The sequence below is a fragment of the Trachemys scripta genome, chromosome 14 (assembly GCF_013100865.1).
Source record: "Trachemys scripta elegans isolate TJP31775 chromosome 14, CAS_Tse_1.0, whole genome shotgun sequence".
Classification (NCBI taxonomy): domain Eukaryota; kingdom Metazoa; phylum Chordata; order Testudines; family Emydidae; genus Trachemys; species Trachemys scripta.
In genome coordinates, this window is record NC_048311.1 from 27,625,800 (window position 1) to 27,644,059 (window position 18,260).

An 18,260-nucleotide genomic window follows, 5' to 3' on the forward strand; every position below is an offset into this window, starting at 1 on the left:
TGAAATAGATCTCAGGGAAAAGTGCTAGGCATTCCATGTCAGTTTGCAACGTTTGGAACGAAACTGGACCAAGTACTGTTGAATAGGTCTTTTCCCTCTCTAAGATTCAACCTATTTAAACTCAGTGGAAAGACCCCTCCCGACTTGAGTGGTCTTTTGGTTCAGGCTCAACAGTCTCTGATGCTTTTAAAAAATTGGGCTTCCAAAGAGGAGAAGGCAATGTCAGGGAAGCCAAGTGGTATTTTATCCCCTGTAAATCGTTGCAGCGGGAATTAGACTGGTATATTCTCTCTCTGCTTTTTGTGGGTGACGTAGTAGCTAGCAGCTGAGGAGCATAACAGGAAATTTCATTCACATGTACCTAGCTAATTTTCATTGACATTTCAAAAAAGTGTCTGTTTTTCCCCTTTACCAAGTAAAGATGACTGATGTACTTCATTTATGATATTCCCATCACATATGTGCTTTTACAGTCAGCCTAGTGTGGTATGAAACAAATATTGATACTATCAGACATTTATCTTTTAACCAAAAGTACCATCTCTATTTTTTAAGGGAAAAAATAGTAATTTTAGTACTTCAGCTCTGGAGCACAAATGATCAAAATGTATTTATGCTAGCAAGATGTTATCTTTGGATCTTGAAAATACAGTATTTCATATTGTAGCTTTTTCCCATAAGGATATCTGATTTTTCTGTGTTCATAGACTCTGAGATAAACTGCTGGCAACGTTTGTAAAATCAAGGTTACTATTTTATCTTTGAAGGCGTTCTGTTTTCCTTTTGCTCTTTTCTTCATTTTTTTTTATCTCGGTTAGAATAAGGGCATTAGAAGGGAAAAGGCACAGTGGGGAAATGGAAAGTGTTTAAGGAAAACGTTCATGTGTCAGAGGATACTGTGTGCTATCTAGAAATTATTTTCAAGGGACAAAAAGGATCAGTGTGTGAATATACCAAGACTGGCTATAAAATAAGCAAAAGAACATTTTATAAAATAAGAGGGTAAGATTATAAAGATTTCAGAAGGACAACCTGTGCATAGGCAAAAAGTAAAGACTACAAGGAAGACTGTTACCCCTACCAAGGTTAATTTTAAGAAACAAGGAGCCAGGGATCAGTGTTAAGAGACAGTGAGGTGTTGTAGAGATCGCAGGTATAATTTATGACTGTGGTAAAAAAGTTTGCTTAAAATAAAATCTATGCGAGAGTGTTTACAAATGAGGATGCCAAGTGAATATCTGAATCTCACAGTCCTGGACCTTCCCGGTGAGGATGAAGACATTCAGGGGAAATCAAGATCAATTAATAAATTAGAAGACAGAGAACCTGTAGGCCTTTATCTGATCCATTCCAGCAGTGTGAGTAAGGCCTGGTCTACACTAGAAGATTAGGTCAGCATAACTACATCGCTTAAGGGTGTGAAAAATCCACACCCCTGAGCAGCATAGTTAAGATGACCAAAGTCCCCATGTGGAAAACGCTTTCCATCAACCTAGGTACCGCCTCTCAGGGAAGTGGATTACCTATACCAATCGAAGAATCATTGCCATCAGCATAGTCTACACTGAAGCACTGCAGTGGCACAACTGTGCTGCTGTAATGTTTTAAGCGTAGACAAGCCCTAAATCTCTGCCCTACTCTCCTGCTCTTTTCCCATCCCCCCGCCCCCATTGGCTGAGCACACAGTTTCAGCATCTCCTGTGTCTACTGATTGGCGGTGCAGAGTATTTCCACATGCACATCACCATGGAAATCAAGGCTTCAGACATTACAGGAGGATAGCTAAGGTCATGACTATGCAAAGACTTACGCCCATTCTTAACTTTATGCACATCAGAATTCCCATTGAAGTCAATAGGGCTATTCATTAAGCACTTGTGTAAGTCTTTGTAGGATCAAGGTCTCAGTTTTGTCACTGCTGTAGTTGGAAGAAAGAAATATGTGAGGATCAATTGCTAAATAACAGAAACGATCAGCCTGGCCGGGCTTTCTGGCTTTTTCACCTAACAGTCCCTGTGTTTATGTGCTTTCGAAGCGAGTGAGGATGAGAAGTAGAGGGCATCTTTAAAATGCCATAGTCAAGATGAATTTAACAAGTGAGTTTTCACTGTGCTACAGCCTGTATTACTGACATTCTCACCGTGTGGGAGGAGGGCTTGCCACTGCTGAAAGTTTATGCATATATTTGTTATTTTCGCTGTTGAGGCTAAGTACAAGTGAGATGCAGAGTACTCTCAACTCCCATTGCATTCACTGGGGCATGCACTCAGCCCTGTGTCATGAGGGTATGGCTAAGGTAAGCTTTTTGCTCCTGTTTTTAACTTATGTTAATTGATTGCTGACTTGATTAATTGGCAAACACATTTGTAAATGCTAGTATAGCATTCCACAAATGTTTGATGCAGGATTCAAAGCCTGAGTATTTAAACTCTAGATGGGTGGAGTGAGGGGTCACTTGAGATGTTAAATTTATCCCCAAACCAGGGCCAGGGGACACAGATCCTGCTGCCGCTGTACCAGTTGCACAAGATAATAGTGCCACTGGATCTGAATGAATATGGATTTGCAGCTCCTCCCTTAGCCCACTTTAGAGTGGCTTTCTCATTCTGCCTAGGTGGGGCCAGCCTGAAGATCTTTCTCTGTGGTATATAGTGGGTGCTGACCTACCTGCATATCCCTTGTGCACCAGAATGAAATGTGTGTGGAGCTTTTTGAGGAAAGATGCCGCTCTCTCTTACTTGATTGTATTTTAGTTATCATTGCCTTTTCCAGAAACTCAGGGTTTGTGTTTTAAAATCTTAAGCTTTACTATGTACTGAAATACTATATGTTTTAGGCAGAATATGTTATGTTCTTTGTATATAACTAAGTACAGGAGCTAGATGTGTGCATAGCATTGAATAGTTCATGCATTTTAAGATTTAAATGATGTGGTGTGATGGACAGGTAATTTTCAGTTTCCCTGCAAACTTCATTCAGTATTGTCTCCTTGGAGCAGGTATTATTGGAAACAAATACTAATTGTTGTAAAGTTATTAGAGTTATCCCATTACTCCACAGGTAGCAAATAAATGTTTATAGCTACAACAGCTTGTACATCTGCAACACGCCCGTGTTTTTATATCTGATGACCTGTGAGAGATACTTTGTCCTCTTTTCTCATTAGTCTTACCATACCCTTGATATTGCAGAGCAGTGAGATAAGTAGTAAAGAGGAATATTTCACAATTCAAAGGATGTTTTACACTGAAATCTGTATTACCTTTACATGTAGCCATATCCATATAGATCCTTTGTGTTTCTTCATAAATTAGTGTTACAGTACACACATTTGTTGTTGTCTACATCTGATTCCTTTTTGTATGTGCAGATCTGACACAAAGCTCTTTGCATCAGTTCCATTTGGTAGGTGCAAAGAGGATCTATTAAATTACATTCCATCTTGCGCTCATCATTGTCACCCGCAAGTAGATGCATGTCTTGCTATTACCTTTAGCACCAGGCAGGGCCATCCCTAGAGGAGTGAGGGGCCTTGGGCGGAAGTGACAGATTCGTCTCTTCTGGGACTGACCACGCTGGCCAATCGCACTGGCCCGCGGGGCCCCCCAAAGTACAGGGCCCAGAGTGGTCGCCCTGATTCGCCCTATCCCAGGGACAGCTCTGGCACCCGGCATTTGCTTTATCAATAAGGAAGTCTGAAATGCGTTCCTATGTTGTATAATATTCCAAGCCCAACCAAGGCAAGAAAGCATTGACCTCCGTGCAGCTGTCCAATCATTTGTTGCTATTTTTCACCTGTTTCTAAGTTTACAAAATATGACACAAGGGGAAAGTGGATATAGTAGTTTTGCCAGAGGAATCTAACTTATTCAGCAATAATAATTTAGGTTTTTTTTAAACTGAGAGACAATCTGTAAGCCCTATGGAATTGCTTCTCTTTCTATTATCCTGTGCATTAAAAATATGCACCAGCAGGAAAATCTACATCTATACATGTGTTGTGCATAGTGATATGTGCCCTGAATACGAAGAGCAGTGAAATTAGTAAAGCCAATTCTGTGCCTGTTAAATTAAACCAAAGAAATCGGCATTGCATGTTGAACTAAAGCCATTACAAAATAAAATTGGTCTTCAACATTTCCACAAAAAATAATAAAAGTAAAATTACTTGTAAATGGATGTTTAAAACTGAAGTTAGTGGGAAGGAGTATCTAATGCACTCATTTAAGTTGAACTTAAATGTTCTGTATATCAACTTCCTTTTTTTTTATGCCTCAGAAAAGGATTGGCTGCAACATACTCATCAAATTCCTGTTTTAAGGATTAAAAAAAACAACTGCATCAACCTTCCTTCCTCCTTCTTTGTCTGCCAGGTCTAGCTGTATAACCTCCTTTTATGGTAGATAATATATTCTGAATTCTCTGAGATGTCAGTGGGGACAAACTCTTTTTGAATTTGCATGTTACCTGTGCAACAAATAATTCAGGTTTTGAATTCAGTGGATGAATCCTGGCTCCCCTGAAGTCAATGGCAAAACTCCTATGGACTTCAGTGGGACCAGGCTTTCACCTGTTGTTTCTGAATGGTGATCGGTACTATGGGCTTGCTCCTGTGCTCATACTATTAATGTTAATGGGAATTTGTCCTTATTGACTTTCACCCTAGTTATTTCAGAACATTTCTCCAGTTTGTCAAAAATCGTTTTGACTTCTAATCCTGTCCTCCTAAGCGCTTGCAACCCCTCCCAGCTTGGTATTGTCCACAGACTTTATAACAGTACTCTCTATGCCATTATCCAACCATTTATGAAGCTATTGAATAGATATTGATAAACACTATGAATTTTATTATATATATAATATATATAGGAGTTTAATTGCATAGACTCCTATGTGTAAGTACCTATGTTTCCTCAGGAATGTGAGACAGGCATTTCCTTTTCTTGAGAAGCAGGCATCTTCTTACATGCACAGTTGTTCTGATATGGTTGATCACTTCCTTCCACCTATTGAATCTGGTGATTAGAAAGTAGATACATGTGGTTCTCAACCAGGGGTATGCGTACCCCTGCGAGTATGCAGAGGACTTCCAGAGGGTACATCAACTCATCTAGATATTTGCCTAATTTTACGATGACTTGTTTATACTACTCTATATGCTATACACCAAAATGTATTCCAATTAATTTATTTTATAATTCTATGGTAATGAGTAAGTAAGCAATTTGTCAGTAATAGTGTGCTGTGACACTTTTGTATTTTCATGTTTGATTTTGTAAGCAACTAGTTTTGAAGTGAGGTGAAACTTGGGGAACACAAGACATATCAGACTCCTGAAAGGGGTACAGTAGTCTGAAAAGGTTGACTGTGAGCCATTTGCCATGGGAGCCTCTTCTTCCCTAAAACATTATCATGGCTATTAATCAATCCTGCCTTCTGTATAACCAACAGAGATTAAAGAGGCAAAAATATAACTTGGGAGCCAGATCCTGTGTCGCTGAAAATCAGTGTAGTTCCATAATGGAGTTATGTCTACACCAAATAAAGATCTGTCCCTGCGTGTTTTTACAAGCACCAGGTATTTCATGTTAGGTCAATGAGACTACTCACATAAGGGTTTCAGGATCCGGACCCTCATGGAGCTTTTTAACCTTTGATTTAAGATACAGATCTGGAGATCTTTAAACTCTAAAAGCAGCAGCAACATACTGGCTACATTACATATCCAGGGTGTTCTGCCACCAGTGTCCTAAAACAAAAATGTCAATAGCAGCCTTCCTGTTGGGGAAATTCAAGATATATCGCAGTCAAACTGTAATTACATGGTTAGGGATTGAAGGAAAACAATGATTCAGCTATTTTTATCTACCCAAACTGACATTTTCCCTCTTTTTCTAAAGGTACTTTTTTAGAGGTGGCTCATAATTGGAGGCTTAAGTGCTCTATATTGAAAAGGAGAAAGCTAGAGCAGAGAGATTCACAATAGCTCAAAATGTCACTGCTCAGTGTCTGACATTTTTCCCTTGGATATAATACGTGCCCTGAACTCTGGAGTGTATGTGAAAAACCTTCATTCTGCTGCAATTTCTCCTGCGTAGTTTGTGACAAACAGTATTTCTAAGTTGATTGTTGTTTACTGTGGCTGCTACAAAGAGAGAGTCTGATCCTGTAAGATGCCGAGCATCCTCACCTCTCGATCTGGTGAAGTGCTGGGCGCTCTGGACTCCCACTGACCCCCACGTTGCTTCAGAACTGCAGGATCACATAAGTCCTCATACAGGAAGCAGACTGACCCCAGTAAATCAAATACAGAGAAAATATTGATAGTGTCAATGTGGAAAGTATGTTTTCTAGGTGCACCCCCCTTCAGTTTACCATGTATCAGATTATTTCTCATTCTTTCAATGGGATCAAACTACAGTACTAACATACACAATTACATTTAGGGCTAGAACTTCAGGCATTAGCCAATTTGATTTTGGCAGGATTTTCATTGAAAGTCAGTGGGAGTTAGGCACCTAACCTGCTTAGGCGCTTTTGTAAATCTCATGATGACCTATTTGCATCTTTGGCACCTAAATACCTTTGTAAATCTGGACCCTAGTTCAAAACATCAAAAAAAGTTCTTTAGAATTATTGTAAGCCGTAATACACCTCTACCTTGATATAACGCTGTCCTCGGGAGCCAAAAAATCTTACCGCGTTATAGGTGAAACCGCATTATATTGAACTTGCCTTGATCCACCACAGTGCGCAGCCCTGCCCCCCCCGGAGTACTGCGTTACAGCGTTCTATCCGAATTTGTGTTATAGCGGGTCGCGTTATATCAAGATTGAAATATTTTACACTTTGGAAATATGCAATGGACTCAGTCTTGCTGCCATTAAAATCAATGACAAACCCCTGCTGACGGTAATAGTAGCAAGAATCTATGAATATGTTCAGTATTTTGCTAGCATTTTATTCTTTAATCTGCCAGTCATACTGAGTGTGCCCACAAGCAGATACATTGGGAGCAATATATGTTTGTGTGCTACAATACTACATTTTATGGAATAAAAATATGACAGAAAGGAAAAACCTTTTTTTAAAAAAACAGCGGGGTGTTTAATTTGCTTCAAAAAAAAAAAAAAAATCAGAGAAAATCCTGTGTCCCAAAAGCTATAGCCACAGGAGGTTTTGGAAGAAAACTTCCCTTCAAGACCATCTTACTCTTTTTAACAATCAAAGAATTTTACAATACGTTGTCTCTAATGATCAGTTATTCTCCAATATCTGCCTCAGGTCATTGTCTCTCCATTTACAAAAAGCTTGTGAAAACTAAATACGTTTTAAACATATTTCAGAGATAGAGCCTGGTTTTTAAAACACAGCTACTCTTCCCTGCAAATCAGATACAGTAGTTAGATCAAAATGGCCTCAGGCAAGACCATATATTTGCACACACAGTTATTTACCTGGTCTCCCTTTATATGCTAGCAAATGTCCCTTTACATATTAGGTCCTTAATCTCTGTCACTCTATGCATACTTCCCTCCAATCCCCCTTTTTCAGTGCAGTCTTCTTATTTGACTTTTTATATTACTACTGTTTTTTTTTTAAATTTGAATTGTGGTAGTTCCTGGAGGCCAGTCAGATAGGGCAGTGTACAGTCACATAGAAAATGACAGTCCTTGCCCCAAATTGCTTGCAGTCAGGTGTTCTGTTTGTATTTTAAGATTTATTTCATTTGTTATAATTTCAGCTTTATAAATAAAATTGTTAGTATTTTCATGCTTTTCTATTATATACTTAGTATTATTCTACTTACTATTATGATAGCAGTTTCTCATTGAATCTTATTGGTCTTTTAGTACTGATTGTTTGGGGTGGAATATAGTAATATCAGGCTAATTATTTAAAGCTGTTTTTTCATCTCCGTGTGCAGCGTCGCTGCTCAAAAGCTCTCTGCATCTCTACTCAAAATGGGGCTTTCTTACCAGGAAATGTGAAACAAGGTGCCTGGATTTCAAAACAGCTTTTGACCTTGTGCCTTTCTCAGTCCATATTTGTCCCCTGCAGAAATCTCCACTTTCACACTGTTTGCTCTGCCCTCATCTAGAAGTAACTTTACCTTTGCCTTATTTAGACAAGTTCACACCAGCAGAGAAGGGTAACTAACTGTGGGACACCTGTCTTTCCCCAAATGACCATTAGAATCCACCTTAAAGCAAAATAAAGCTCTCCCTTTTCTTTCCCTCAGTGGTGACCATCATTTCTGCATTGCTTCAACTTTATCTTTTGCATTAAACCGTAACAGAGGGTGTCTGCCCTGAATTGCCCAAGCATTTACAGCGTCCTTAAATCTCAACTATTGGTACCAAGGGGTTAATGCATCACCTGTCTTTTTCATCCACACTGCCTGCAAGATCAATGGAAGCAAGTCTTTTCTGTGTTTTCAAATAAAATTCTTTGCATTATTCCCTATGATAACAAACAGTTCTCCAAAGCATTTGTTCTCTGTGTGCATATTTTCATGCAAAGGCCAGCATATAAATATTACCTCATACTTGCCCAAATCCTGGTATGCAAGTCATTCATGTGTTATAGTAGAAATCAGAGGTCAACCCTGACAGTTATTTTCTATGCGTTGTAGTTGAGCATTTTCACCTGTTCATGTAAATGCCCCTCTCCCTTATTTAACCCGTTGGAGACTAAATTTGCGTGTTTATAAGGAGATGCTGTGCATAAGAAAACTAACGTTAAGATTGAGATATCAAGTATTTAGAAATCAAGAAATCTCAACCGTAACTCTATACCCTCTTTGTACATGCTTTAAGTTATTGTTGCTCTTTATCATTAACAGTCTTTATCATTACTAGCGGGAATTTCTTAAGATTTTTTCAGTGTTTGAAGGCACTTTCACATTTATGAGATGTAGGGGGGAAATTGCCATAACATGTGTGCCAGTGAATTAAAGAGCTTTTTTTTTTTTTTTTAATGCAGTATGAACCAAGAGGACCAGGCAGGCCGTTGTACCAAAGAAGAATTTCCTCTAGTTCAGTCCAGGCTTGTTCTGAAGATTTTAACACTCCTCAAGACAATCTTGGTCAGTGTAAAGAGCTTCAGGACCATAGTAACCAGTCTTCTTTCAACTATTCATCGCCTGAGTTGTGGGTAAACTCCACCTCATCTGCCCCATATCAGAACATTCCATGCAACGGATCCAACAGAGCAGTACCACCCAGAGAACTGTTAGGTAAGTAGTGTTTGTTTTTTTCTAAATCCCTCCACTTGCCTTACTGGGGTGAACTGCTTGGACTGGAGTGACAAACTCTAAATGAGGCTTAGCTGCTCTTCACAACGTATACGTATTGTCTGCAGAGATTTGAAGTGAATTTAGGCAAAATATTTCTGAAGGGTTCATTATTTTGGTTTTTAATTGTTGTGCACAACAATATTCATATTTTCATATACTGTTGTCTTGGGTAGTTAGCAGGTTGGTCTGCTGCATGTGACTGAGAAATGAATGCTGTGAAGCATTTCCTCCAAATAGCTCCACTCTCTTCCAGAAATCTTACTAAGTTCAAACATTCTCCTCTGTTGATTCAAGTTCAGCCAGTTTGTGCTTAAGAGGACCTGGTGTGGCGTGAGATATGTTGTTTCACCTTAAAGCCGTGGTTCCTGTTACTGTCACCCTCTCAGATTTTGACGGTGATCTATAGGAACTGAGTTGGAGATCTCAGTGCATTTCCTAGTGAACTCACATGCTTAAACACATCAGCGATATAGGCCATAGTAGCACATTGACAGCTAGACATGGGTACATCACAGAAGAATCACACTGGAAACTGGCTTCCTTGCTGGCAGTCTTAGTGGAGGCTGATTTAGCATGGACACCGAACTAGTTTTTCACTGCTAGAAGTGGTCACTCCAGAACAGAGCTGGGGCAGCGTAGGGAATCTTACTCTGCTACTTTGCAAATAACAAGTCTGCCAGTATGGCACCTTTTCTCGACACTTATTTCACATAAAAAACAAGCTATCTTTTTTTTGGGGTTTTTTTGTTAAGTTTTATCCGTATTAATGTACCTGAACTTTCTGTACTAATTTAAGTATTAACAACTCTTATTGATAGCCACTGTTTATTATCTTTAAAAGACCTATTTGTATTTGGTCAACTTCTTAAAACCAACAGTGTCATGCAGTTTCTGCTTCCCTTCAGTTTCATGGTGCACTAGTTACTAAGGTGTTTTAAATTAATGGCATATGTACAAAAAGAAAAGTCAGCAGAGAGTGAACAAAAAAACCCTCACACTGCAGTGCTTTAGAATTACTTTCCTCTCATGCATTTTACGTTTTCAGAGTGCTAAAATATTGATATTCCAAAACAGTCTTGGAAATATTATACCGTCTGTTACTGCAGCATTGTTAGCGTCAGGGTTGTGCCTTTGCATGTTTAGGGCACATCCTTTAAAATATTGATATTCCTTTTTGCACTGGAAAAATAAGGCACCAAGTTCACTGTATTCTCTCTTACCAGAGTGGCATCCAGATCTGATGTTGCTCTAGGCTATTTGGTTTGCTGATGCAATGAAAGCTCTGAAATTCCCACTAGATTATGTTGGGATCAATATGTGTCACATTTCATTGATTTCGTGTAAACGTTGAGAGTAAGGCTCGAAACAAAATCCTCCAAGGAAACAGGGATATATAAAATGTACCTCACATATCTATTGCTACCAACGGATAAATCCTAAGGCCACTTGGGCAAGTTAGACTAGCATCAGTATTTGATACCAACATGTTTCCATCCTTGGGCATGGAAGCCATTTTTATGAATGAATAAATAAATACTCTGTTACTCTGAAACCTAAATAAATACACACACACATAAATTTATCATGTGTAACACCTAACGTAAAGAAACGCAATCCACTTTTGAGGTCTTCTAAGTTTTTTATGTTTAAGGTTTTCAGGTCTGGTAATTCTAGTCCAATCTTAACTCTCTATTGTGGTACTAGTGGTTAGTGATTAGGCTGTTTGAGAGGCTTGACATACATTCTGCTTCATGTGACTTTCTTTTTGATAGACTGAGCATAGGTTAAGTTGTTATCAGTGGTATTTATTACATATTTCTTTCTGCATTGGGTGCCTTTCTTACAGTTCATTCTCACCTGGGGCCCTCATGCAAGTTATCTGGCCTCTCTTTAATCTTACATTGCTTTGTCTTTGTAAGCTTAGTAACCCTGTCTGTCCTGTCCTTTCTGTCTGTCTGTCTGTCAGTCAGACTTTCTGTTAAAAACACAGCTGTTCAGGAGGGGTCTGTAGCCTTTCTAACATGATGCTGATCTGTGTACTTATTTCTTTGTACTCGATAATCATCCTGCACTGGTGTTTTTGTATACTCAACTCATTAAATTAACATTTAATTTTTAAAGAAGGAAACAATTACAAAATATGCCCACCTCCCATCACCGGCATTATTTAGATTTCATTTATATCATTATCCTCCAAATAAAAGGCCGAGTTTTCTTAGCTCCTGGAAAACAGCAGCAGAATTCCCCAGCTAAAAGTAAGATACTTCATTAGGATTCAGAAAATTCACTTGAGAGCAGTTTCATACTCGTCGCTTTAAAGCACAGTTTTCTTATAGTTGCAGGAGGAGTTAAATATGGAGCAAGAACATATCAATTAACAAGAGTGCATTCAGTCTAAAACATCAATAATTAGTTGGGTTGCATCAGAAGTCTGAGTTTCAGTTTGTGAATGTGTTTATGTACAATGCTGTCAATTTTAATTTTAGCCTGTTTAAGCTATGAAATGAGAAGGAAAGTGAAATACACTCCCCACCCTGGGAGATTTGTCTCATTTGATAAAGAGCGTTTGAATTAGCATAGGTCCCAACATGAAGCATCTTTTCTCTAATGGGTCAGCTAGTCCACCCTGGACATCATGGCAGGATCAGTGTGAATAACTGATAGAAGATGGGTGACTTGTTCAGTCCTGAATGTCTCTCCTACTGATTTCACAGCTTCTCCTTCCTTAGCAGATTGTTGCCTTGCCTACCTGTTCTTATAATAGTTTTTCCTAATAGTTGACCCAGGCTTTCTCTCCTACATACAAAAATGATTGGGAAACAACCTCTTTGACCTTATAAGGTAACATTGGGCTAATGTGAAATGGTTCTTGTGGCACACAAATAAATACATCCTCCGTTGGTATGTAAGAGCCAAGGCATTCTGACCTTATAGCACAGAATTAAGTTTACTGACAATGTAATCAGCTTTTCCTGATGATATAGAAGCTATGGCCTTAACATGCAGTGTTTGTGGATTGTATCATTTACCTCTGGGTGATAGCTCATGAGAACATAAGAGTGGCTGAACTGGGTCAGAGCAAAGGTCCCTCCAGCCCAGTATCCTGTCCACTGACAGTGGCCAATGCCAGGTCCTTCAGAGGGAATAAACCTAACAGGTAATGATCAAGTGATCTCTCTCCTGCCATCCATCACACTAGACCTGTGTACAGCAAGATTAGGAAATTGGTTTCCTTTTGACTGAAGATAAAAGCACTAATATAGAGGTCCCTAAACAGTAGCACTTGTACTATAGTATTGTGCCCCTAAAGGGGGAACTATCGCAAACATGATTTGGTTAGAAAGTAATGTCTTGCACCGGTTAAAATTATGCAAGTTACAAAAATAAGTTTAAAATAACACAGTAGATTGAAAACAAAGGGTGATCGGGCATCCTTTTAAATCACACCATATGCATAAGCAGTGCTATACAACAGATCAGATCTGCAAGATCATTCACGGTGTTTTTAAAGGGATTTGTTGCTATGAAAATATCTCATTTGTATAGTACTCATCACAGCAAAGGATCCGAAGCCATCTTACAAACTTGGGAAACAGTGAAATATAATCTGTTTAGTAATTCTCTGGGTGAAAGGCAGACACTGTTTCCCAGTGCATGGCAACACTCTGTGACTTGTGGTGCCTTGAGTAGGAAAATTATAACTGTGTAATACAAAAGGAAAATAATTGCCACTGCTTAATTGCCCTGTAAAAGGGGCTTTTACAAATGCCAGCGCTCATAAAACAGAAATCATTTCTGGGTCTTGGTATAAACATTGCCTAAAATAGGTAATAATATTAAGCCAATGTCATTTAATAAGAGACTATTTTAGTCAAAAACTGGAAAGATTAATTGTGAGGTACAGCTTTTTGACTAATGTAGTCTCTTATTAAATCATTTTGACCGTAAGTTGGGCAGCTCTCAATATTCACCTTGTTCCAACAGTATGTTGTCTCTGCTTCTCACTTTCAGTAGTGTTTAAAATATATGTGATGACCACTCAGACAAGACAATCTGATAGCCACTCACACGAGTGATGGAATATAAAAGACCCTAATTTTTTTTCACAAATATTTCATTCTGGATGATTCATTTAACAGTACAGACACTCCCCAACTTACGCAAGCATTCTGTTCCAGAACGCCTTGCGTAACTCGAATTTTGCGTAAGTCAGAAAAGTATCTCCGACCATTACACCAAAAAAAGAACCAACCAAACAAAAAACCTCCTATTTCTAGCTTACGGAACTTTTTCCGTAAACTCAGATTTGCATACCTCAGGTTTACGTAACTCGAGGAGCGTCTGTACAGCAAATGAGTTAACCCTTTCCTTTTAAAACAAGGAGTCTCAATTATTTCGAATATCTAAAGCAGTGATTTGGTTTACCATACCCCGATATAACAAAATATTGTATCATTGTAAAACGTACCCAACTTTGAAATATAGAATATATTTTACAGTAAGATGTATTTATATCTGACCTATTATGCTCACGCATAATTCCTCATTTTTAATATCTTTGTGTTCAAGATAAGAGTTAGCTAATAGTCGTGAATAATTTTGCAAAATGGGAGAAAAAGGAGACCCACATTTCCCCACACATCATTAAATTATGCTGTTAGGCCCTGTCCTGCAAATACTTATGCGCATGTTAAGTTAAAGTACATGAGTATTAATAAATCATAATGCTCAGAGCCCAAGTCATGGACCAGAACTTCACTGTGCCAGGCGCTGAGATTACTCACATGCTCAGAATTCATTGTATGACTGTTTGCAAGATACTGGGCTTTAGGCCATCGGGAAATATTCTTTAGCTTCCACTTAAATTGAAATGTCTTATTTTATTTTTTGTTTCTAAAATGTCATCTTACTTAAAAAACACACACATAGAAATACTACTACTGAATGCCTTCATCTTAAATTCTGCCTTCAGTTACACCTTGTCATGCTATTGCCTATGTTACTCAAGGTAGAATTCAACCCAAGTTTTTTGTTCCTGCACAGAGGGAATCTAAAGCTGCAACTGGAGAATTAGTGTAATTGATCTATAAAGAATTTCCAAAAGAAGGAACCAGAGAAATGTGTGATCAGCCCCTGGCATATTACAGGTGTGAAATTGACACAGCTACATTGAAGATGTGTGACATGAAAAGAGGTCTTCTAAACCCATTGGAAATCTGTAAGAAAAAAGTAATGTTCTCTCAGGGCTCAATCCTGGGAAATATTGTGTGCTCTGACCTCGATCCAGTAAGGCACTTAAGCAGGTGCATGACTTTAAGCATGCAAGTTGCCCCACTGGCTGCTATTAAAGTTAAGCAAGTGCTTAAACTGGATTGAGTCCAGAAAACTCAGCGCTTTGCAGGATGGAGCCATCATTGGAATCAGATTGGCTCATGGTAAATCTATGAAGGATAGGTACTAAAATCTTATTTTTACCTGATTTTCGAACTAGCAGCACCTTTTCAGTATTCATATTTATGCTGAAGTTATTTGTGTCAAATTTTTTCAGTTCGGGTACATAATCTGTAGGGTCTAAATCCTTACATTCCCACTCAATTTTTACTCAGTCCTTACTCCCAATAGGATTAGTCCCTCTGTCTCCTACAGATGTGGATGTAGTGAGGCTTATATGGGTTTATTTGCTTGTACAAAAGAGAGGACTAAGGAAAAAAAAGTCTGAAGCTAGAATCATTTGAAAAGAGGCCCTGAAGAAATCTGATATTGATCTCAAGCCTTCTGTCATTTTAACTTCATATTGAGGTTCTGCAGTATCTGGATGTCAGTTTATCATTGTGTATGAGGGCATCAGCAAATGGATTTCACTTGTGAAGGCTATTCAGTTAAACCGGTTTTATTTGTTCTGTTTCCAGCTCCACCGAAGACAGTCAAACCCCCAGAGGATCACCTGAAAGCTGAAAACATACAGCTGTCCAATTCCTTCAACTACAACATGCTTCAGCATCTCGGCCAGTTCCCACCCCTTATGCCCAACAAGCAGATCGTCGAATCAAACAGCAACAGCCAGCAGAATGCTGGCGGGAACAAGCCTGCCATGTCCTACGCAAGTGCTCTGCGGGCTCCGCCAAAGCCCAAACCTCCTCCTGAGCAGGCAAAAAAGAATAGTGACCCTTTGTCTTTGTTTCAGGAACTTAGCCTAGGTAGTTCATCAGGTAGCAATGGCTTTTACTCCTATTTTAAATAATCAGATTATTTTTTTTAGAGAGAATTTAATTTCTATTTGTGTCAGTAGATCTAAGATAGTTGGGGCTTCACCTGTAGTTGCAACTATTCCCTTTGTTTATATTAGTAAATATATCCTCACTTAATTGCTTTGCTGCTAGACTTGCAACTAATTTTTTAATTATATTCCATTATTTTGCATTTTTTGATGTGGGTCGGAATTTTGAAAGCTTTTCTGTAGAACACACACACACACACACACACACATTATTTTTTAATTTGTGTAATGTTACCAATGTGTTGCATTAAGCTAGCAGCTAAGAGGTTAACTGTGCAACTTTAAAAAAAATAAAAATAAAAAAAAAGTTTGTCTAAATTGTATTTAAAAAGAAATTGTAAGTAGCAATTACATTTATTCAATAACATTAGCATACTGTGCTGGGTTTCTGTACCAGAAATGGCCAGTTAATGTAAAAATGTATGTTATTTCTGCTTAAATTCATTTAATTTTTTTTTTAAATAAAGGTGCAGCATCTTATAAATACTTTCAGTTTTATCAGCTTTTTTGTGAAGGGATGCTGCATTCTGAGACTTTTATAGTTTTAGATTCTGTATGATGTGGTATTGTATTCTCCATCCACTGTAGGGTAAAGTAAAGGCATTCTTTGCAGACACTTGCCATTGTTTGGAAACAGTCAGATAAAAAGCATTGGTATACTTAAAAAAATGCTCTACATTTTATTTTTGGACAAGCTACTAACTTAAGCTTGTTTGAAAGGTTAATTTGATAGGTTTTTTAAATGAATCATGAAGCTGAAAATAAATTTTTAGGTATGTTGGTGCTTAGTAGATTTAATAACTATTTTAAAAAAAATGCGTGAATTTAGTAAAATACTTGGTTTTTTGTTTTTTTTCCACTATGCATGTGTAAATGTTTGTAATCTGGCTTTTTTCTCCCCTTCGCCAGTGGTATAAAGATAAAGAATTGTGCCGCTTTAAGGTTTTTTTGTTTTGTTTATTTTTTTTTCTGGGTTTTTTTTTTTCTTCCAGTAAAACTTTTGGTACATTATTTGATGTTTACATTAAAATGTGACATTATACAAAGAAATTCAAATATTTTGCTAACTGTTTTGTTTGAGGAACATCATTAAAGAAGAGATTTAATGTTTGTGAAAGCTGTATCCAAATTTATCTAAATCTTCTTTGGGACTAAAATGATCTTCAACTTGTTTATCTATGAGTTCTACTCAAGATCTCCACAAACCTAGTCCTTTAGGACAACATATAGAAAGAGAATTCTATAGCGTGTGTAAAGATGAAAGAGAAATCTTTGGACAAAAGCTCTAAGGATAAAATTTATCCGTTAGGAATTCTGGTCTTGCACATTGTTCATAATTTTGAAATGGAAGGGGTGTATCTTTATAGCTTCTCCGGAGGTGGTAGTCCGCCTTCTACACTTCAAGAGATCTCTTTAAATCTGGGACATAATTGATTTTTTACAAGACTGGGATTGATTGATTTACAATATTCCTCCATTAGATGTCAGAATTACAATTTCAGAGTTGTGTGGGGGTTTTAACTTCGTGTTTCTCATTGGAATTGCACATCTTCTCTTCCACCCCCTACTTGGAAAGCATAAGGGTTAATTCCAGACTTTTACAGCTGTCAGTGAGAGACTGTGCTGATGAGCAGTGCTTGCTGCTGTATTCAATCAGATTTTTGTTCTGGTTATAATAAATTGATTTGTGTTTGACTTTGGGTTGTAAGCTGTGGGTCTTTACATAAAAAGACTCATTTAAATTCAATACACCACAGAGGTTTGAATGGTTTGTGGTTCAGAAACGTAGCTGAAAATCTACTTTTCCGGCTTTAAAGAAGACCACGCATAACTAGTTAATCTGTGTCTTACTATATAAAACCAAACAAAAGATGTCAGGGGATGGATGGAAAGACACTTCCAAATACTGCTTAGCAATTTGATGTATAGCACCAGATCAAGAGGATCTAAAATGAGATGGGGCCAAATTCTGTGACCCTTAGTCAAGCAGAACTGCCATTGACTTCATTGGGCATTTGCTCAGTTGAGGACTGCAGAAATAGATCGGTCCATGGGAATTTACAAGGGCCAGATCCTCAGCTTGGTGGAAATCATCAATACACCTATGTATTTCAGTGGAGCTAAGCCAATTTTACACTAGCTGAACAGCTGGCTGACAAAGTCTGGGAGAAAATCTGTATGTCTGAATGGCCTGTGGACAGTTCCTGGTAATATGCAAGAGACTATGACAAAAAGTTAGATGAGGCTCAAATGCACTTCACTTTGCCGAGCTGGCACTGTCATTTCCGGGGTCTCAAAGTCACTCGTTTATATGGAGCAATCTTTTGATTCTGTTTACCATATTTGAATATTTAACTAATAAACAGCACTTTCTAATTGACTGCTATCTGTGAAATAGTTAAGGAGAAGGTGTTTGCATCCCACCACATTTATTAAAACTGTCATATTGATATTATAACGACAGTAGCAGCATTCTAAATTCATGCTTTAAACTATGTTTTATACTGTTTTGGTTAATTTATTTCCCAAAAAAAGATTTGTTTTAAAATGGCACATGTGGCTTGTACTGTCCTGAGTGAGGCCTTTTTATACCTAATTTCTTCAAATCCCACAGAGTTATAGCTACTTGAAAATACCAGATTGAGTAGAGCTGGTTTGGGGGTGGGGGGTGTTGGAAGATTGGGG

At 38.1% G+C, this 18,260-nt stretch overlaps 1 protein-coding gene across 3 annotated transcripts in view; it reads left to right on the forward strand.

The window, feature by feature from the left end:
• Positions 1-16,698, forward strand: part of HELZ (helicase with zinc finger) — a 139,442-nt gene extending 122,744 nt beyond the window's left edge. For all 3 annotated transcript variants that reach the window (XM_034789686.1, XM_034789687.1, XM_034789688.1), the window contains 2 exons: positions 8,986-9,238; positions 15,208-16,698. In XM_034789686.1, the coding sequence (XP_034645577.1) occupies positions 8,986-9,238; positions 15,208-15,539 (585 nt within the window). In that variant the 3' untranslated portion in view covers positions 15,540-16,698. The remainder of the gene's footprint in view (positions 1-8,985; positions 9,239-15,207) is intronic.
• The last annotated feature ends 1,562 nt before the right edge of the window (positions 16,699-18,260 follow it).